The 23,112-nt window shown below is 42.6% G+C and overlaps 1 protein-coding gene across 4 annotated transcripts; it reads left to right on the forward strand.

Moving 5' to 3' along the window:
* The first annotated feature begins 1,579 nt into the window (after positions 1-1,579).
* Cnr1 (cannabinoid receptor 1) lies at positions 1,580-22,679 on the forward strand. Of its 4 annotated transcripts, none has more exons than XM_015994204.3 (2): positions 1,580-1,719; positions 21,117-22,679. In XM_015994204.3, the coding sequence occupies exon 2, from the start codon at positions 21,179-21,181 to the stop codon at positions 22,598-22,600; it is 1,422 nt and encodes a 473-aa protein (XP_015849690.1). In that variant the 5' UTR covers positions 1,580-1,719; positions 21,117-21,178; the 3' UTR covers positions 22,601-22,679. The 4 variants fall into 4 exon arrangements, with proteins under 4 accessions (XP_015849690.1, XP_006975366.1, XP_015849688.1 ...); XM_006975304.4 differs by lacking the exon at positions 1,580-1,719 and adding an exon at positions 2,325-2,737; XM_015994202.3 differs by lacking the exon at positions 1,580-1,719 and adding an exon at positions 3,470-4,241.
* Positions 22,680-23,112: the final 433 nt, after the last annotated feature.

Genomic DNA, 23,112 nt, shown 5'->3' on the forward strand with positions numbered 1-23,112 from the left:
CAGCATCCTTATTAGGAATTAAAGTGCTCTGTCTTAGGAGGAAAAAGCTGGTGTTGACAGAAAAGTTCCACAGAGAACCTCCTACAGGTTGTAAATGACTTCTTCCTCCAGATTTGATACTGACCAGCAAAGGGGTGGAGACTCAGTATTAGGAAGAGGTACCCAACACAGATACACCATATACTACCAGGGTATGTCTGTGTCGGGTACCTGGAGGATGCCGAACAACGGTGCTGAGTCACCCAAGCGCATGGATAGCACCGACGCCCACAAGAAAGCATGCTGTCTGACATGACTGAGGAGCCCAGCTCCCCAGCTTGACCACACTGAGAGCAAGAACTGCTTGACTCCCGTCTTTAATTACCAGCCATCAGTGCTGGCAGGTAGTGTTGAGACTTATCCAGAGACCGGGAGGTCCCAAGAAAGGCACATTTTTGAAAATGCTTGCTCTGTTGGGAATCTAAGGTGAGGGCAAAATAATAACAGCCACAAACCCTGAAAGAAAGGGCAGAAGCCTCCTTCTCCTCTAAATCTTCAGGAGCGGTCCTTATGCTGGAGATGGGTTGGAGGAGGCAGAGTGTGGAACCTGTACCTGGCTTAGGCTCAGCAGATATATCCCACAACCACGCAACCATCTCTCCTAATCATCTCTCTCCCTATGGACTGGTCTGTCAGATCTTTGTTTATATTTACCTACAACTTGATTGCTTCAGCTGTGGACTCCATCATAAAAGGCCATCTCCTGACATAGAAATGGATAGTACTCTCTCTAGTGGAAAGCAGTCTCAGGGATATTCAGACAGCTGGAGCTCTGCAGGAAAGCCTTTCTTCAGCTAGACCTGTAGGTAGGAAGATTTCAGACTCTCCTTCTCAGAGCCTGACTCTCCTCCCGGGTTCTGCAGCTTCCTCTCCCTCAATGCTCCTTCTTCCTCGAGGCTGAGCCTCTGAGATCTTTGTCACCGGATTCAAAATAAGGGCCCAGACACATGGTTATGACTGCTTTTGGCTCTGAGCTGGGGTAGGATGTCAGGGAAAACTGGTAAAAAGGAGGCCTTGTAGGATACTGTTTGGGCTAGACGTCCTCGAATCTGAGCAAGGCGTCTTAAAATGAATGCCAAGTAGCTACCTCGCCACCCTGAAACTGAGCGTTGTGTCCACAGCGGGGACCCTGGAGCTGATATGATATGGCTCCATCAGGTGGAAATCTTGAGGGGTCGAGTGGACCCAAATCTCGGGAGAGAAAGAGGTCTAAAACGCAATTCAGCCACAGCCACAACCGGCTGGGCCCCGGGGACCCAGCGGAGAATGGCCCTCTCGGCTGAAGCTGCGGGCTGACGCTCGTGTATAGGGTTGCAATTCGCCGTGATAAATGTAAAGACCAATTAAGGTTTGATCCGTGCACACAGGAGGCAGACGGCGGCGGACAGTGGAACCAATTAACGAGCATGTCCCCTAATTCCTGCGGCGGCGGCAGGGCGCACCGCCGGTCCCCAGGCGCCCGCCCTAGCAAAGCCCCCGCCCGCCGCGGCGGCGTCTCCCCGCGTGCAGGAGGTGCGGGGAGAGCCAGGGCTGGGGAGGGGGCGCCGGCCGCCCACGGAGCCGAGCGTGTGCGGCCACCCCTGGTGGCTGGGCGCGCCCAAGTGGTCGCGCGGGCCAGCGCGGGAGGCACCCGGGCGACGTCGTGCGCCCCGAGGGCGGAGGACCGGTGGCCGTGGCCAGGTAGCTGAGGGAGCGGGGGCGGCGCGTAAGGGAGGGTCGGGAGAAGACCGCACCCGGACGGCGTGCCTGCTGCCTTGGTTCCCGGTCCCGGCTGCCCGGGTGCGTGACCTCCCGCGAGGTGCTGGCGCTGAGCAGCGCGCGTGATTAACGGCCCCGAGGTCGCGGGCAGTGAGGCACGCGTCCCCTTTGGCCCCGCCAGGGTGGGAGGGCGCCAGGGAGCAGAACAGGGTCAGGCCGCGGGGTCCCCGGGACGCGGCGGTGGCCAAGAATGAGGATGACACAGTGGGCGCCGCGCGCTGAGGGCCGGCCCTCTCTGGCCCCCGGGCCAGCGCCGCGGCGGGGACCGCGCAGCAAAGTTTGGAGCCGCGGGCGCCGTGCGCCGGTCCCTCCCCGCGCAGATCCCTTGGCGGAGTCTCTGCTGCCGCCGCTGCCAGGGCAGGACAAAGGCTCATTAACACGTGATGGGACCACGCTTCATAAATGGGACTGGAGCGAGAGCGAGCCAGAGACAGCGCGCAAGCGGAGGGAGAGGCAGGGACCGCGAGCAGGGCGCGGCGACGGGCGCTCGGGCTGGCCCAGGCGGGCGGCCCCACGCCGGCCAGCGCGGTCAACGGGACGCCAGGGAGAGCCAGGGAACGAACCCGGCCTGCCAGAGCCCAGGGGCGACAGTCCCGGGGGCTGTGGCGCACGGGTGCTGGAGGCCGGGGACGCGGGCGCGCAGACCGACTGACTTACTGACCGATCGCCGCAGGCACGCCCCGCTCCACCCCGCCCCGCCGCGCCCCGCGCCGCCTCCCCAGCTCGCTCTCTGCCTCTACCTTCTCCACTTCTTTTCCGCCTCCGCCTCTTTCGGGCTCCCCTGGCGCCAGAGCCTTCCCCTGGCTCAGGCGGGAGCCTGGACTGTCTGCAGAGCTCTCTGTGGAGTCTGGGGGCAAATTTCCTTGTAGCAGAGCCAGCCCCTTGGCTGGGCGACAGGTGCCGAGGGAGCTTCTGGCCCGTGGACCGGGGGATGCGAAGGGTAAGACCTGGCACAGTGGCATTTGGGAATAGCTTTTTCCGCCTCCCGCCCCCCTCGGTACTGGCCAATGGTCCCCAGGTGTCCTACGCGGAGTTCGTGTTGCAGGAGAGCAAATCGTGCGTCGGTGGTGTTTACTTAGCTGTATAGTCCCAGCTTGTTAACTGTGGTCTGAGCTACTTCTGGAGGCTTCTACCATTTACAATATACTGAATGTGCATCTAGCTCTGTATCCACTGATGTGTGTTTGTAGAAAATGTGTCATTGTGCGTGCTTGAAAAACAGGCGCTTGAGTTGATGCTTGATGTCTTTTAACCGTGTCAGAAACTAAGTCTTCCAGAGGAATACACGTCTCTGCACCAAAATCTGGGAAACGACTCAACCAAAATATTCAGTGTCATGTAAAGAAACCTATGCCAAATAATGAACTTCTGATACAGAACGACAGCGACAGTAGCCATTTCTCTTTAAGGAAAAACTAGTATGCATAGTAACTGAATGTTACAGGACCGTGTAACTAAGAGCTGGCGTCAGGTGAACAAAGTTGATGCTTCATTTAAAAACGACATTTATTGGTAAGGCTTACAAGTATACATGGAGCATCTCCTGAATGCAAATGTTTGTATGATAGATGTGAAAAACTGGTCATTTCAAAGTTTAAAGCAACATGCATGTTTCTAATTGTAGTACATGGTTTATCTCTCAAAGGTTTTAAAGAGATGAGAACAATTTAGTAACCTATTTATAAAGCATTCTGTTTCCCATCTTTTAAATTTTCTTCCAAATATGAGCTATTAGCTATTCCTGCCTTTGTTTATTTCTTGGCATATTAATCCTCCTTGGGTATTTAATCCAATAAGAAATCAGAGCAGATTTACTGGTCTTAAAGATGTTGAAAGATACCTCTCTGGGTCCCATAACTTCTCATTTTTATTACCAAGTTAATTCCTTGGAACAATGGGGAAATGCACATGCTCAGAGGATGCTCAGTGGGCACTGATTGTCTGTGGGGTCACTCCTGACATAAGTCCATCTGGCAGAAAATCGAGGAAGTGGGAGCAACCGACCTTCGAGGTTCCCACAGGACTGTCTGATTTAAAGTGTTGCTTTTCAACCCCAGCTTTTGACAATTTGAAAGGGAGATAGGTCTACTGATTGATTTTTCTCTGCCTCCCCTTCCTCTCCATCCCCCACCTTCTCTAACTCAGTTACGAGCAATTTTATCAAAATGAAAGACCATGGATAGTTTCTTAACTGAGAGAAATAATTCTCTGATTACGTCCACACAGGAACAGAATCCAGGCACCTCCAGAATGCTAAGCAGCACATACTGCAGGCTGTGGTTGGTAGGCACACTGGCAGTTGCTGTAGCTGGGAGAGAGGCTGGATGTTGATAGGGCTTTTAAAAACTAATCATTTTAGGTCATTAGGAGAACTTACTGTGAACAGTCTCTTTGATTGCTTCAAAAGATGTCCCCCATTCCAAGCAAGGAACACCGTGGCTGAGGTATGTATGTATCAAGTGTCTAACGGGGGAGATCTCATTGTGTTCCTGATCCTACATGAGGGTGCAGTAATGCCACATGGTGGGAATGCTCACTTCTGACCTTTTCAAATTACTATGCTTGCATGCTCCTTGTTAAGAAGGCAAACCTGATATCTCTGCCTCTAAATTTTAATGACATCAGTGACTGTGTATAGGAGGGGATGTTGTTACTAGAACTTTAATTAAGCTATAGGTGATGTTACTTAATTGTGTGTGTGTGTGTGTGTGTGTGTGTGTGTGTGTGTGTGTGTGTGTGTGTAAAGTTTTTAATTCTGGTGAAAATCAGACCTCACAGTGGAGCGGGGCTCGGCTTTGTTTGCTCTCTAGTGTTCTCTGCTTTTTTCTGTTACCCATCTCCCAGCGGACCGTGTTCCTTTCTGCCTTGCCTGGGAGACTGCTCTTCTCTAATAAGCCTAGCTGCAGGATCAGTGTGTTCTTTTTGGCATTTCAAAATGTTAAAATAGTGAAATTGTTAAATGTTACCCAGATGAAACTGCTGGGGATGAAATTCTCCAAAAGAACCACGATATTTGTGACATATTTGTGTATTACAGACAATTCTGAAGGAAAACTCCATGAACCATTTTATCTGTTTTCCCAAGAAAAAAGCAGCCCCATTGATTGTGTTGATAAGTGTTTAGTATGCTGTGTCAGCTTATTAATTACGAAGGCAAAGCCTGTGAAACTCTTCAAAACAATCTATGGCATTCTCCTTTGCTTTGAGTCAGAATTAGCATTAACCACCAGAATATTTAGACAGGCTCCTTGGTTGCTTTGTATATTGGTCTTGGAAATCAGAGTTGAATTTCTGTATTAGAAGCAAGGATTATGAAATAGAGCTTATACTAGCAGTTTAGAGTTCATGACACTTACCAAATGCTTCTTCTCAGCAAACAGTTAGCCTAATAAGTAATTTCCCATAACTAGCTAGTCAGGAATTTGCAAGGAAAAGAAGTAGCAAATTGAATTTAGATATACCCAGTGACACATAATTAGTAAAGTGTAATTGGTGCTAGCTTCTGGAATTTGGTTAGTGAGATGGAGTCTCTCCTTTAGGATGTGGCCTGTTATTCTTGGGAATAATCATGTTAGTTTAGTTGCATAAGGAGCACAATTCAGAGCTTGGGTCCCCAGCGTTTCAAAGGATGTTGTGTCTTCCCAGGTTCAGGCCTGTCTATTCTGTTTTTGTAGCCATCATTTCTATCTGTGAAATCAGCCTTTGGGTTTAAATTTTATATATATATATATATATATATATATATATATATATATATATATAACTGTAAACCTGGAGTGAACGTTTTTTGAAGAGCTACCAGGCCAAGTCACAGACTGCACGCCTGTATTTGCAGAGGCATTTAGTTGTGCTGATTTTTCTTTTACTGGCTGGTAAGTAACAAGAAGAACAGGAGGGAACGAAAACATTATTTATGTATTTGAACTTCCTATTTTGTACCCTCTTCCCAAATCTCCAGTTTTTTCCCAATTGTTTTTATAAAAAAAAATGCTGACTTCATGTTATAACTGTACAGATTGTCTTTTGTGTGGGCTGAGACTTCAACACTTCGCCACTGAATTGCTAATTCCTTAATAACTATTTAATTCACTTAGCTGTATGTTCTTAGGTTAGATTAGATTCATCTTACAAAGTTCATTTCAGATTCTAAAATATTTCCTGGACTAAAAGAAGTGATAAATGTCATCCAGAATATCAATGCACTCAAGCTCTATACTGCATAATTTTTTTAAAAATGAATGTGTAGACACATTTTTGTACATATGCATGAACAAACTTTTTCATGTCTATTATAGATAAAATAAAAATTTAGGTACGTTGCCTGTTGAGATATTTGAGAATACCATTCTGATTTTAAATGAATACTGCAATTTTGGGAAAATGTCCAAGTTCTAAGCAACTGTACAGATGGACCCAGAAGACTCCAAGCAAAAGGAAGTATTCACCTTGAATCAAAACAAGGCTGTTTTGTTTTTCAGGGTAGGTGGAGATCTGCTCTAGTGTTATGTGTTCTAAGAATCTTGTAAATACACCAAGATGAGCATCAACACATTTGATTACAGTTTCATCACAAACACCAATGGGTTTATGACAGCTTTTTGCCAGTCTTGATAATGAGTAGTTTTGAATATACCAATTGGCAACAAAAATCACAAAATGCATGTTAAAATAACCTCATTTGCTTCATATATCAAACATTATGATGTTATTACAAGGTTGTTAAAATCATAGGAAATATGTGAGAGCAGAAGTGGAGGGTTAATTTTAGTAGTGTCCATCACCTCTTACCATTATCCAATTGCTTATTGTTATATGAATGTTCCTTGGGCTTGCTACATGGATAATAGGTGTATTTATGAGAGATGGGTGATAATAGGTCAAAGCCATTCCTTAAGTGGATCAGTGTGATTACCTGTAATTTGGAGCAGAAAATATCTACTAAAAGCTTTCTTGGGTTACGTTTCTTCACTGAACAGGGTATCATGGCAGAATGAAGTACATTCCACTACAGAATTTTCTCTAGGAAAGCTAATTGTGTGTATATATATGTTCTTGATCTCACTGTCATGGATGCTTTTCCTGTTTGAGTGCTTCCTAAATAGATAAGTTGGGACAGACTTTGATTGGAAAGCTTCATTTGGACAGGCTACTTCCTTAACAGTGACTACAAAATTCTTGAGGACTATAGTAGTTGAGTGTGTGTGTGTGTGTGTGTGTGTGTGTGTGTGTGTGTGTGTTTTCTTTTTGAAATAACTGTTCCCCAAACATGAGCAAATGGGCCTGATATTTGTCCTGGCAGTGGCATGACTTCTGGTCTCAGCTGGAGAGATTTTTAACACCTGCCCTTTAAGAATACTTTTGAAGTCTTGCTTTCTTTGCCTTGTGGTCATTTGTTTTTGAATGAATGTATAGGAACTCTTTTTTTTTTTTTTTTTTTTTTTGGTTTTTCGAGACAGGGTTTCTCTGCATAGTTTTGCGCCTTTCCTGGAGCTCACTTGGTAGCCCAGGCTGGCCTCGAACTAGGAACTCTTTAAAAGAGTACTCTTGCCTTTCAGACAAGTGTCTGTTTTTGTCTCCTTGGGCTACTTTCATTGTATTTTGTACTTTTGAATGAGTTTCATGAAATGGATTTTGCAATTTTTGGAGGGGATGATTGATAGAGTGATTTTTAATCTCCCCCTTTTCTAACCCAACTGATACTTTTTTCCTTAACAGTATAATCTTATTATTTAATGTCATGTTCTTACTCTTGCTTGTATTCTTAGTTGTTTACAGTTATGAAAGGTGAATAGATTTAATACTTTTGACTGATTCCTTACTACTTCATCAACTATGAGTAGCATTTAGTCAACATTTTTTAACTTTGGGAGAGAAGATGCAGTATAATTTCCTATATTTGATAATGTAATATCTATTTTTTCCTACTAACAAATTCCATGCTATTGCTTTTTAAAGAAAAGCAGAGGCATCTCTGAGAGCTGCGCCAGGCAATCTGTTGTGGTGGTTAATATACTGACAAATGCTCTCACAAACTGGTTATGGATATTTAAATGTAATTAAAATGCAACGTAATTAGGATATCTAGTTTTTCAAAGTTTATGCTTCAATGGGAAGGTTCCTCTCTGCTCTTCTCCATTTCGTTACCCATTATTTTGATTCATACTTTTAAACAAGAAAATCGTAGTCACTCTGAGTCTTGATAGTTGAGTTCTAAGGAACACTGAGTTCAAACTGCTGATAAATCTCAGTGCTTAAAAAATACAAATGAAAAATTGTGTATTAAAGAATTCCTTCTCCTTTTGGACATTTGTATTTGGTAATTTTATCATACTGATTTCTATAGCAAGTAAATCAATATTCTAAAAATTAAAGTAGCATGCCTTTGCCGTTCATATTTGCTTTTCATTCAGCTTCCTCTATTATCAGATTTATCTTATAAGAGACACTCAGTTGAATGCTGTGTGACTGTTTTGGCTGGTTAAAATTTCAACTAATTTCAATAGGTCACTAGCTGGAATTTGTATGTTTTCTTTATTCTGCTCACAAGTGAGGAACAGGTACACATGAAGGGGTATGAAGGAAAGCTGGGTAGTTTAACACATGACTGAAATGAAAAAAAATTTCAAAGAAGTCTGTACTCCTGCTTCTGAGGGAGTTGAGCTTTGGAAATACTCAACTACATTTAGAAGTAACAATTAACTTCTCATAAAGCCAAGAGGGAATGATGATAAAGTAACCTGGGATTCATTTTCATGGTAATAACTGGGAAACGGTTGCTCTGAGTTATACATTTGAATATTTTTGGATATATTTCTATGTGTTTATAGTTCCTGGGTACTTAAAAAAGACACCAGCTGTAGATTGTATTGCTATCAGATGCAAGCAGCCAGTCTACAGAGAGTCTCTGCCTGGGCAAAGTCTCCATGTTCATTCCTTGTGATACATTACTTTATGGCTTGGGAGTAAAGAACAGAAACAAATGTTTCCAACTTAAGAAAATAAGCTGAGGTGTTAATTTCTTTGACTTTTAAAGAATTCTTTTATGCTCAGCAATGAACCATTTCTTCTCAATGTTGTTTAAAGAAATGTGTAGCAGTCCTGTAAAAACTTGACCATAAGGTTGGTAAATAGAACTAGGAGAAAATGATAAAGAGTTTCTTAATTTATGTTCATCTACTGGGTCCATAGGCATTACATCTTGAAGTCATTTTCCTTTATTGGATAAAATACATAACAGGACATTTCCAGAAAAAGACTAGAGGAATCCCAAATTGTAGTCAAAACCTTGAGAGGGTCCCCAAACCTACTCTCCTTTGCAGGCTAGACTGCTGCTCCCATGTTCCAGTTGGACAGGAGTGGTGCCCTGGCCTTTGTGCTTTGCTGTAGGAGGCTATTTCACCTTGAGCAAGTTCTCCACTCACCCTGCTTCCTCATCTCAAAGCCTGTACTTACAAATATTCTGTCTTCTCACTTCAACTCCAGTCTTCTTAAAGGATGACGCTCCCCCTGCTCCATTTAGTCTTTCTCATAGGTTTCATAACTCTAACCAGTGGTTCCTAGATTCCAGAAATACTTCCTGGAAGTCTTGTTTACAGCACAGATGTGCCCAACTCTACCATTTCAAACTTAATAGACCCCAACTTGGGGTTTGCATTCGTCCATAGTTCCCAGAGGATGCTGCTGCTGCTGCTGCTGCTGCCGCTGCCTGGGAGAATACCCACTGACCTGTGTGCTAAATAGGTTGCCCATAGAGACCACGAGGCAACTTCTCAGACTGTCCTTAAGGTGGGCAGTTGGGTGAGCTTTCTGCTCATTTGCACCTGTCTTACCAACCTAGTTCTTTATTTTCATATTATTCTTTGCAAACACTTAGTTCTAGCCCAGTCCAGAATCTTGTAATTGTGTCACACAAAACCCAGAATGAGTTTGACCTTGAGTGTGTATAATGATAAAGATTCTGCACTTTCATCTATTTGCATGCTTCTAAATCACAAGTACATTGTGTATTTTGCATTGCCACTGAAACCTTGTACTTCCACATCCATGTGGAGGTACTTATCTGCATCTTAAAAGCATCATCTTAAAAGCATTATATCTTATGTTGGTAGTACACACTGAACATTTTCTGAATGTTTAAACTTAAGTACCTAATACTTAAGTTCGTAGTTTTAAAAATAATGTTTAAAGGAAATCCTGGACTTAAGTAACAATGCAATTCATTTAAAATTATTCCAGTGAGAGAATAATAGGAAGGGAATTGAATTACTTAGAAATTCTCCTAATTCTCAATGAATATTATTATTTGAACTAATATTTGCTTCTCTTATGAAATATTTTATATTGGCCCCAATAATAAGAAAATAGTTTCCATTCATTTTCATCTCAGAATTAGTTATGATCTGTGTTGATAATTTCATGTTTGCAAGCTAGAAAGCTAAATACTTCACAAAATAGAAATGAGTTTGTTATTAGAATTGATGTTGCACTCCTGAGACCTCCCATTTTTTATTTCAGTATCACTGGGCATAGACATTTTTTTTTTTCAGTAAAACTTTTCTTACTAATTCTTAAGTACTTTCTTGAGTCGAATTTCCAAATTTTCACAATTACTTTTTATTAATATGTTGAAATTTCTCAATGTCTTACCTCAGAAAAGTAATTAAGAACTTAATTTTTGTAGGCAGGAGTAATAACAAATTTTAAACTTAGTGATGTATTTTTTCTTTGTATTTTAATTAATTCAGCAGTAAATTCATGAAATATTGTAGCAGGAGAAGTTGCTCAACCAAAGCAAGAGCTGTGTCCAGTGAACAGAAAAACAATTTGATTCCTAAGGGCTTTTCAAAGCCACTCTGTCTGGTGGCTGAATTTTCACATAACTTCTCTTGACAGATCATTTGAGAAAGATCAGTGCTTAGCATTCACCTGGGAAAGGAAAATGTCTATTACTTTATATGTCTTTAAAGGTGTATTGGAAACATGTATTAGGATCCATTCAAGGTTGTGCATATTACAAGGATCTCTGTCACATGGTTAATTGTTATAATTCATCTTAACTCAGAGAGAACAAGAGTCAGAGTGAAAAGTGGGCACCCAATCATTGCCCATGACTTCTGCATTCAACTCCACAACTTACTGTCTGATTCTGAGAGAAGAATCACTAGGGTAGATTGTTATTTTGATATTTTACATCTTTTTGGATAGACATTTGTATGGGACCAAGACTAAGATTTAATCTCCTAATGGCCAATTAACTTTATTTTGAGGACAACTATTTACCCTTGAAAGCCATTCTATTAAGTTAGATTTACAGTGTTGCCAACGCACAGTGGCATCCATTCCCTAGCCTGCTCTGTACCAGATACTGAGACAGGCAGAGGTCCTGCAGGGAGAGACCACTACAGGATGGCTCAGTATTGCCCACAGTTTCTTCTGGGAGAAATTCTCAAGGCACAGCCCATACTCTTATAACTCATATCCCAGTATTTTAACTGAAGGAAAGGGTAGGCACATACATAGGCTTTATTCAATGGGTGGGTTAGGTTAAAGTATTGTATCCTTTGATTTACTTACTCAATCCACAGCTATCATACAAGTGTGAAACATTGCAGAGTGATATATCGCAGAGAATGTTCATGACTTTGAGTATAATGTCTGTGCTAGGCACAGAGTACATGGCCAATAGAAATGTGCTGAATGAGGCATGTGAAGGCATATAGCATCCATCAACCATGTTCTACAGTCATGCGGCTGATACTGACACATGTGAGGAGTCTAACAATCATTCATTTTGCTGGAGCATAAAGTTTACATAATTTGTCTATGTTGATTCAGCTCAAAACTTGGGAAATAGCCTTAGGGATTTATTCTGTGTTCAAGAAAATTCCGTTGCATTTCTCTGTGTAGGGAGTGGCTGCTTCGAGCTCTTGTTTACTAACAGCCATCATGTCTTGTTCTAAAGTGAGAAGGTGTGAGAAAGGTGCCAGACATGAAGGTGGCCTCTTCATATCTCAGTCGTAGTATAGAAAGGTGCCATTACCATCAACAACCCTTGTAAACTGACTAATGAGGCACAAACAACACACACACACACACACACACACACACATACACACATCCTGTCATACCTAATTAAAAACAAGTGTCAAAGGTAACTTAGATTTTATTTATTTGCTGACAGTCATTTCAATCAAAGCATTGACCAAGAATCAGGAATTATAGCATGTAGCTGTTTGTTATGCCTGTCTCTGAAGAACATGAGACAAGGATGCTTTGCAGGTGGTTGGGGCAACCTTTCTGCCGTCATTGGATTGTCTGTCCCTTCAGATTTTAATTATTCACTGAGTAACATTATCATGTACTGCTTATGATGTCTCTTGCCCAACCCAACTCTCTCTTTCTCTAAAAAATGAAAGGGTGTCTTATGTGTCTCCTGGACCACAGAATGAAAAGCAGGGAATCTGAGTTATGAAAATAGGGATTAAAGTTCCACATTACCTTCCCCAAAACATTTGCTGTTGGAGGCCTTAGGCAGAGCTTTTGCCTTTCTCAGCCTCAATTGTTCTTATGCAGAATGGGGATTGTAATTTATTTGTTCCACTAAGGAAAAACACTGTGTCATTCATAGGAGTCTGAGGCACTGAGGCAAGAATATAGGGAAATTCAGATTTTCTTTAATATGCATTTATTCATCCAAATCTAAGATTTGAAGCCAAAGAACATATTTGGCTTTTCTTTAAACTTAATTTATATGCTCATGGATTCAAAGTGAAAACACCCCTTCATCTGTAGATGAAAGGAAGAAAAAGTGAAAGCTATTCTACACAATTGACATCATGTAGAGTATTTTAAACCATTGCTGTGAAGATGTTGATAATGAAGTGTAAAGATAAGAGCCATTAACTGGGTTCTACAGATTTTGTGGTCTAGAATAATATATTGCTTTCTACTTTTAATGAGAAAACCTCATGTACAGGATAAAGACAACTCTATGAAGCTTTTATTGAATTGAAACTGTGTAGTCTTTTTTAGGAGAAGGCTGCTTCCATAACCACACTCTTTCCAGACTGTAGAGAATATATCTCTTACACAGAAAAGGTCAAAGCACTTAGTAGGAACAAACATCCAAGCCACAGAATAGAATTAAATGGTAAATGGGTGTTGTCGCCCAAGTCAACAAGCCATTCCACTGTATTACTTGTTCACCTTTGTGAAAGGCTTTTCTTGTATCGTTGACATCTTATAGTGCTTAAGCCCATGTAACTTCAAGGCATCATTTTCTTGAGTCCTGCAATTAAATTTTAACAAGCCTTTAAGTGTTAAATAATAGGGCATATTTCACATTAGACTTGCAAGAAAATATAACCTTGTAAGTATCTTAATGTCTCTAGTTCTTACTAATTGATATATTTTTAAAGAAAAAAAAAGAATACCTTTGTAAGTAAAGAATAAACCAGGGAAAATGGTATGTTTAATAAGTTCCATTTTTCTTTTACAAAATATATGAAAAGCTGAAGCTTTGAGAGCAAGTCAGGCATTACCAGAGTAATGGATTTTATATATATATATATATATATATATATATATATATATATATATATATATAATGAAATGAAATATTTGGATTTTCATTTTTCATATATGAAAAGAAACTGACATTAATACAAGGGAGAAATATTATCTATTCTTGCCTGAATTATCAGCATAATTAAGTCAACTCCTTATTTGCTTAGCTATAGAAGATGATGGAAAGGATGACCATGCGGTGGGTAGTAGGTAAGCCTAGGAAAGACACGTTACCTGCTCAGCTGGCAGCAAAACATTGTTCATGGGGTTATGCTGCTGCTCTGGTTAGTGAGGCCAGCCATGACTGAGACATAATATAGTTATAGTAGCCAACTAAAAAATTTCCCTGCTAACTTCAGAGAAATGGATTATCAAGATGTTTTTCATGAGCAAATCAGTAAAAACTACACTTGTTCCCAGAAGTGAGTGGAAAAATAGCAAATCTTTCCATTGGGGCCTCTGTTTTTGTGAACCCTCCGTAAAATGCTTTTGTGAGGCCATCCAAGCAGGACAGCAGAAAAAGATGTAGGGAAACAGCAAGACTAAGCAAGGACCCCGAACTCCCATGCTTGGTCCAGACCCTGTCAGTTCAGACTTTGTGAGCTTGTCACCATCTCTTTTAAGCATTGGTATTAGTATTATGGAATGTTAGTAGTGTGCTGGTATAATCTATAATGATGTCCATACCATCATTCTGATGATTTCTACATTAGTAGACATACATCCTGCAGTTTGCAAATACCAGCCTGTTACCTTTTATCCCGGAGATTCTACAAGAATTTTAATCCATATACAGCATCAATAGACACCTAAATTATTGAAATACCCCTCTTAAATGAAATAAACAGGGGCTGGAGAGGTGGCTCAGTGGTTAAGAGCAAATCCTGCTCTTGCAAGAGGACCTGAGTTCAGTTCCCCACACCCACATGGTGGCTCACTGCTTCCTGTAACTCCAGTTCCAGTGGATCCAAAGCCCTTTTCTAACTCCCATAGTTACCCGTCATGTACTTGGTGTACATGTATACGTGCAGGCAAAAGCATTCATATGCTTAATAAAAACAAACAAGCAAAAACCCCAAGCAGTTCCTCAAAGTAACTGGTATTAAATAATACAGACAGACTAGGCAGCACTTAAGGTCTTGCTTTCAAGCTTATTCCACACTCCATCTAATCAGAAACATGGCTAGCTTTTGTTGTTGTTGTTTAGGAGTTTTGCTGTTTCAGTTCAGTGACAGGGCCCTGCTGTGGTAGCCTAGGTTGGATTCACGACCCACCTGTTTCGTCCACCTGAGTACCAGGAATACAAGCATAAGCCCCCACAGCCAACCTCACACATGGGTGTTTTATGTGCTCAGTGGCTATAGAAAGAAGGATATGGACCCTGTGTAAATATTTTTAAAAGACTGTGCCATTACCATCCTCATAAAATTCTTTCTCTGCTACAGTAGTCAGCTTGTTGATAATGTGCATTTTTTTCCTGAGGGAGGAGGGAGTAGAGGCGCAGGTGTGTGCACAAAGAGAGGGGACAAGAACAGACGGCACCAACAAGAATGGAAGGAGGGTTTCCTAAAAGAATGGATTCAATGCATTTAAACATTTTTATTATTGTTACTATAAAGGCATGGTTTCTATATTAAGTTGTTAGGAAACTTTAGCTGTCATTCAATCATTCTTCCACTATAACTGTAATAAGCCCCAACTGCTTCTTTAATAGGCACATCTACACATCTTGTTAGAATTTCCAATTATGATTTTCCCATTAGCAAACAAAAACAAAATTAACGGCAGCTTCACCCCCCAATGCCTAAGCTATATTACTAATGAACTCTCAAAGAAAACTCTCCATGCAAAAGTAATAAGGTGGAAATTACTGCAATAATCCAAATGTAGAAATAAAGGAAAGACTTCCAAGGATGCAAACAAACAAACAAACAAACAAAAGCAGTGCTTCTCATTAGTGTCTACAAGAGCCCACACACAGTAGTGTTGTGACATTGTAAAATTCACGAAGTCCATTTATTTTAAACTCTTCTCTGACTTACATTAAACAGATATGACAGCTTGTAACCACCAGTCTCTGGCTTAGATTTGACACACTGTTGTTAAAATGAAAGTGTTTGGCTGCATTACCATAGGCATTGTGGTCATATGTAATGATCATAAATACAGTAAATCTCAGGGCATTTTTGAGTTCTGGTACCTTGTCCATCCCTGAAAAATCTTGATTTTTCTCCAGTGCTGACTACAGTTTCAATCCTTGAGGCCATGCCAATAGACAGACTTACTTGGAGGGTCTGGGAGAGGACATAGTGATCATTAATTACTATTGTAATGCCTTCACTTACATTTTAAAGAGTAGATACAAATTGAATATAAGATGTAAAATAACTTCAATCCAGTTCCTGTTAAACCTTAAAACAGACACAATGTTACAGCAGAGATCCTGGAGTCCTTGGAACATGGGTTCCCATTTATGGTCTGGACAACCTACTAAATATCTAGTGGCCTCCTTCTTGCCTGGGGAGTCAGGTAAGAAACAAGTGCCTGGAAGCCATTGTATTCATTTATAGAACATAGGTAAAGTTCCTCAGGTGGCTAAATACAGTTGACATGCTGTTAGACCTCCTCCTCAGCATGTTTGTGTCTTCTCTCTGCCTCATACTTATGTTCTGATACAAGGATACAGCTGAATAAGCAGCCTGTAAGTGAATTAAGATAATGCATTTTCTTGAAATATAATTAGTATATAATGTAGTAATTAGTATATATTATATATTCTTGAAATGCAGTTAGTATGTAGTGTATGGTGATGAGCCATCAGCAGTACTGAGTAGTGAGGACAGTAATGTTTATTGAAGACTTACTTTAGTGCCAGGCCTAACTAGGATTTATTTTGAGTTAATTTTCCAAACAGTTCCATGATTTAGGCATCATTATGATCATTGTTATCCCTAGCTCATAGATGAAACACTAAGGCTTAGAACCACTGCTTGAGTTGGTGCAGCCTGATATCCACCCTGTTTTCCAAAACCTATAGCAGTTTTCTCTCAGTAGACTAGAGCTTTGCTGGTTGGACTCAGCAGAAAAACTGAGGGGAAACCAATCCCTGTCTTAGCTTAGAGAGTGTGTCATGATGGTTAAAAGCAGAAACTCTGGACCCACAACATCCAGTGTGCATCTCTGGTTACTTTCAGCATTTGAAATGAGGTCCACAACCCAGGCTCAGCCCCAGCTCTACCACCTACTAGATGTGTTAATGGTATATTGTTTACCTTCTCTATGCCTTTCATGCAAAAATTACCTCATAAGCCATTGTAGAAATAAAATGAGTTGATACATGTAAAAGGCTCAAAGAGCTTCTTGCCCATAATAAGCTCTCTGTATGCTTAAAAGTGGTGTTGGGGGCATTAGTGACACTTAAGAGGTACACCTGATTATAGAGGCCAAGAAGGAGGTGGTGTCACAGTAAGTCTAAGCTAAGCATTAAGATAACTAGAAAGATTACTAATAATAGCACAAACAATGTGAAAAATGAAGTGGTTGAGATTAATTCATTGCAGCATTATCTGCAGTAACAAAAAATGGTAAAACCCCCAAGCCTCCTGTCAATAGGAGCTGGTCACATTCACCTACCAGGCTCTATTGGTGTGCACATCTAAATGGAAAGCTGTACAGTACATGCAAACATTTTCTAAAACAGTAAAGAGGTGGTAAATATACACACACGCACACATGCACACACATGCAAGCACACATGCTCACAAATGCACACATGCATACATACATGCACAGATGCACATGCACACACACTTGAATGTGTATAAACTACTTCTAGAAGAGTAACAAGAACCTCTTTAGCTCTGAGAGATGCATTTCTAAGACACAAACAAGAAGGTATCACAGTATATCTTTCTGCAGTGTTTGAATTTGAACCTTGTAAATCTAAATATGCAACACACACATAATTTGAAAACTTTCAGCGTTAGCCTCTACCTAAGTGTGAAGGGCTAGCTGCCTGAGAGAAGATGCCTGGAGGGTGGGGCCTTCGGATGCTCAAGATTAGCTACTGAGCTACCTTTCTTTTCTGTTGAGTAAAGGAAATAAATTCTAAATCACTTTTAAAATATGTCAGATAATGAAAGCCCATGGCCATCTTACTAGGTTCAGGTGAGCATTTCCTAGAGGCCAGTTCCCTGCTGTCCATAGCTAGAGGCAGCTGTAAAGTACAGCATTCTGCTTGGAAAGTGCATTCTAGTTATGGAGGTAGATATGGAAACCTATACTTAAATGATGCCATGAGACTGTTGACCGAAGAATCAGGTAGGGGAGCCTGTTAAGCCTGTTGGCACAGAAGCAGCACTGGCTCCAGTCTCAGAAGAGCCCTCTAGGAACAGAATGTGTGCGAGCCTTTAGACAGAGAGAAGGGCAGGAGGAAGGGGTGCCAATATGTTAGTGCATTTCAAGACCAGTGAGTCACCTCCCAGGTTTTGGGACTGAGCACAGACATGAGGAAATTCCACAATGTCCCTTTGATCTGGATAATGGTTTTCATATGTAAATTGAGTTGTTTAACAAACAAGTTTGCAAAGTACACGAGTTGACTCATAAGAGGACACACAAGGCATACTTAGTGAAGAAATAATTATGCCAGAAAAGATATAGACAGATATGAACAAGGAACTTGAGGATACTTGAGAGTTCCTTGCAACCAGGCTGAGGCTGAGAATTCAGGAGAGATACTCTTTTAGTAAAGGGGTTGAGAAGCATCAGGCACCACGCTTGGGTGTTGGGTGTTGGTCTCATTTCTGCATCCTTCCTGCCTCTAGCCTCAGCAACTGCCTTTTGCCCCTGGGCCACCGTCCAGAATTTGTGGGACTTAGCTGACTGACTATATTCAGCATTACCTCGGCTTCGTGCCTTACAACTCCTACCTCTGCCCAGGCGGTCACTGACTCTCATGTGCAGCCTGGTTCCTTCACAGCCCAGGGGTAGTACGCAGCACTGCCTGGATGAAGGGAGAAAGTTTACTTTCTTGAGTGATAGGGAAGGTAATGCATGGAGGATCTAGGCCTTCTGCTTGGTGTTCTCCATAGTGCCAGCAGAGCAGCAAAACTGCTGACCAGATGGGGTGAGTGTGTGAGCAGCCCTCCAGCTCACCTGCCACAGAGTGCTGAGGGCTTTCTCTGTCATTTCTCTGTCCACCTCTGGGTGCCGTTCATCACTCTCCTTTGTTTCTCGACGCACAGCTGCCTATGTTACAGCTCATGAGTACAGGCCAGGTGGCTGTTTCTGTCAAAGGCACAGCTCAGGAATACAGGCCAGGGGACTGTACATAGACTTCCTCACTTAGAACACTGATAACCTCCACCAGAAAAAGAGCTCTATGTTGAGCACATATAGATTGGTTTATTGGCCAAGAAATCTTGATTCCGGGGACATGTGTGTGTCTTTCCCATTGTGACAGTGAGATTCCTTCACTTATTTTAGGTAGAAAAGAGCTGCTTGCTCTGACGCTATTTGAAGAAAATAAAATCAGTCAGACAACTCAATTTTAAGCTGCTCTCTGCGTGCTATGCATTGAGCTACAAATTAAATACTAAGATAGGTAAGTTCCCCAGTGTGGTCCTCATTGAGCTTTCTCTGGAATTTGGGAGCAAGAAGCAGCCCAGGTAAATGTTGTGATGGAACTGTCTCATTATTCTGGGAGCCTCAAACATGGGGCTCCACCTAATCATGGGAAGGAGTGACTTAAGGGAAATAGGAGCAACAAATTGGTGAGGGTAAGGGGTCTCAAGCAGGCAGAGGTGAAGAGGAGTGTTTGGACAGAAGAGAATTAGGGGCAGTGGTGTTTGTGTGACTAAACGCTATGTGGTACAGCCCAACTGGGGAGACCAGGCTGAGGAGAGGCAGGACTAGAAGGACAAGGGTTGGATCATGGAATGCTTTGTGTTGAACCTCACCCAGGAAGCATGCCGATGGCTGGTGGAAGGAGGTGACATGTACTCAGGGAGAGCAGGCTGTCAGAAAGACGGGAGCTCAGCTGGGTTGAGCGAGCCTGAAAGGGAGCTTGTGTTGAGTCTGTGTTTAGTCTTTAGGGCAGAGAAGTTGACATGAGAGTCGTATAATGCTCATATGTTTGTGAAGATCCCTCCAGCAGGTGTGTGGTAATGATCAGTGCTAGCACCAGGGAAGCTACACAGAAGGCTTATGATCTGACCCTGGTAAGGAGTGGTAAGGCTTGGACTTGGAGACAGCAGAGTGTGGAAGGAGGGCCACACCCACCACTTTATGCTACCCCAAGTTGCTAAACTCGAGGTATTAATTTAAAAATCCTCATCTTTGTGTCCTGTCCCCTCCCACACTCATCCCAGATACTCATACTCGCCATATGCATCCTTTCTTGGGAAAGTTCCTTGTCTGTCTAGAGATGATGTTCCATAGCACTGCCATCTGTAGGGGCAGCCACCCTTGCCTGTAGGTGCTGAGGAAGCTGATCATCTCCTCTGCTAGATGTCAGACTCCCTGGGGGCTTGATTTGTTAGGTGTCTGGTGCAGTGTGTGGTATGCCATGGTGCTTTATCACTTATTGAATAGATATTATATTAATAAGTTAACTACCCTGACAAATAGACTCTCTGTATTTTAACAGAAAGACTTAGATTTTAAATTTTGTTTCAGAAGATAATAGCTTTCTCATATGTGTTATATATAGAAAAAAAAACAAATGACAATTGATAAGTAAAATATTGAAATTTAGGGTTATTTAATTGTCATATGTATCATTCTGTATTAGTAGCAATTTTTTATAAATAAAAGAGGCAAATAACCACCTTTTAAACATTTGTAAATCTTGAGGTTAGTTCTCTTGCTATTTATGTTGAGAATACCACCAAACTGCTTACCTTCTGAGCTGCAGGGTGCATTGTATTAGTCATTCTCATCTCCAACACAGTCTCCTTGGAAAGCACTAGACACCACCAGGGCTATCTCATTGTCCCTCTTGTCAGAACACTGAGGTGTGCTTCCCTGGAGTGCCCTTCATTATCACCACCTTCCTCATGTTAACCTTGGGATTCTATAAGCCTCTGTGCAAATCTTTGTGATGTTTCTTGATTGGCATAGGCATTTTTATAAGTTCATAACAGCCATGCCTTGGTCCCAATCTCCCCTTCCCTGGATGAGGAAACATGCCTGGTGGAGAGCATCTTCCCACTGTTGTCTGGAGCTACCCCTGCCTGTCTTCAGTGTCCTCCTTTACAGTTAAACCGGACAGCTCAACTCTTGATTCTAGGCTGTCATATTCTTTGGTTGCCTCTTTAGTCTCGCCTGTCTTTCGGGTATATCACACGGCAGGGATCATGTGCTGTGAGCTTGCTGTCCCCAGCCACATCATCGCAGATTGCTGTACACTTGATAGTAGAAGCCTAGTAGCCAATACTTCCCATGACATGCACAGTAAAGTTTATGTCATTGAGCTTGGCTTATTTGACTGTACAGGTTCATGCAGGACTCACTGACTTGGGTTCAAAGACTTTAAGAAATGAGAATCATGTGTCCGATGTGTGGCTCTCCATCTCCTAAGGTTTTGGAATTTTTGTTTGTTAGTTTGATTTTTTGCAGGGTGGGGAGCTTTTCTCTGAAATGACTCATTGTGTTGGCTGGACCTCTCTGTGTTCACTATGGTGCCCAGTGCTTCTGTTTATTGCCCTCCTGGTTTTTTCACCACTCAGCTTTTCTGTTTTCCCTCCTATTAGGGTTCCCTCCTGGCATCTCTTTCTCAGTCACTGTGAGTCCGGCCTAATTGAAGACTGAGGTTATGAAGTCGATCCTAGATGGCCTTGCAGATACCACCTTCCGCACCATCACCACAGACCTCCTCTACGTGGGCTCCAATGACATTCAGTACGAAGACATCAAAGGAGACATGGCAGCCAAATTAGGATACTTCCCGCAGAAATTCCCTCTGACTTCCTTCAGGGGTAGTCCCTTTCAAGAAAAGATGACTGCAGGAGACAACTCCCCGTTGGTCCCCGTGGTAGACACGGCAAACATCACAGAATTCTACAACAAGTCTCTCTCGTCATACAAGGAGAATGAGGAGAACATCCAGTGTGGGGAGAACTTCATGGACATGGAGTGCTTTATGATTCTGAACCCCAGTCAGCAGCTGGCCATTGCCGTGCTCTCCCTCACACTGGGCACCTTCACCGTTCTGGAGAACCTGCTGGTTCTGTGCGTCATCCTGCACTCCCGCAGTCTCCGATGCCGGCCCTCCTACCACTTCATTGGCAGTCTGGCGGTGGCCGACCTCCTGGGAAGCGTCATTTTTGTCTACAGCTTTGTTGACTTCCATGTGTTCCACCGTAAAGACAGCCCCAATGTGTTTCTGTTCAAACTGGGTGGGGTCACAGCCTCCTTCACAGCTTCCGTGGGCAGCCTGTTCCTCACAGCCATTGACAGGTACATATCCATTCACAGGCCTCTGGCCTATAAGAGGATCGTCACCAGGCCCAAGGCCGTGGTGGCTTTTTGCCTGATGTGGACTATTGCAATAGTAATTGCTGTGCTGCCTCTCCTTGGCTGGAACTGCAAGAAGCTGCAATCTGTTTGCTCCGACATTTTCCCACTCATTGATGAAACCTACCTGATGTTCTGGATTGGAGTCACCAGTGTGCTGTTGCTGTTCATTGTGTATGCATACATGTACATTCTCTGGAAGGCTCACAGCCACGCAGTCCGCATGATTCAACGTGGAACCCAGAAGAGCATCATCATCCACACCTCAGAAGATGGCAAGGTGCAGGTGACCCGGCCCGACCAAGCCCGCATGGACATTAGGCTGGCCAAAACCCTGGTCCTGATCCTGGTGGTGTTGATCATCTGCTGGGGCCCTCTGCTTGCAATCATGGTATACGATGTCTTTGGAAAGATGAATAAGCTTATCAAGACGGTGTTTGCCTTCTGTAGTATGCTCTGCCTGCTGAACTCCACCGTGAATCCCATCATCTATGCTCTGAGGAGCAAGGACTTGAGACATGCCTTCCGCAGCATGTTCCCTTCGTGCGAAGGAACGGCACAGCCTCTAGATAACAGCATGGGGGACTCGGACTGCCTGCACAAGCACGCCAATAACACAGCCAGCATGCACAGGGCCGCAGAGAGCTGCATCAAGAGCACCGTTAAGATCGCCAAGGTGACCATGTCTGTGTCCACAGACACGTCTGCCGAGGCTCTGTGAGCCTGCTGCTTTCGTGGCTGCACAGCGAGAGAAATTCTTTTCTTTTCTTTCTTTTAGCTTAAAATTTAGAAGTCTGTAATCTCCTTGGTTATATATTTTTTTTAAGTTGACCATGTTTAGTAAACAGTGACAGTCACTGTGCTTACTTATCAGTTGGCTGACATATCAATAGTTTAGGTACTTAAACTCCATTCTCCAGGGGTTTACAGTGAAGAAAGCCTGTTGCTTCAGTTACTCAAGTCCTTCAAAGTCTCTGAAATAGAAGGGAAACCTTTGGCTACAAAATCTGAAGCCTAAGTATCCGTAGAAAAACATCACGAAGTGAGAAATGCCTTTGTGACCACAACTTTCACGATAATGTGGTATGTGTCCACCCATAGTATAAAAAAGTGCATTTTTACAATAAGTATAGTGCTACAGTAGGAATACTTTGTAAAACGTTTTATGTCCTGTGAGTTGTGTATCAGTGTTTACTGTGTCATTTTGTCTAGCTTAGCAAAACCAGAAGGTAG

This window comes from Peromyscus maniculatus, chromosome 2, assembly GCF_049852395.1.
Source record: "Peromyscus maniculatus bairdii isolate BWxNUB_F1_BW_parent chromosome 2, HU_Pman_BW_mat_3.1, whole genome shotgun sequence".
Lineage (NCBI taxonomy): Eukaryota > Metazoa > Chordata > Mammalia > Rodentia > Cricetidae > Peromyscus > Peromyscus maniculatus.

What these genes read in the sequence shown, in the direction of transcription:
- Cnr1 (XM_015994204.3), top strand. Translation starts at nt 21,179, where the DNA reads ATGAAGTCGATCCTAGATGGCCTTGCAGATACCACCTTCCGCACCATC.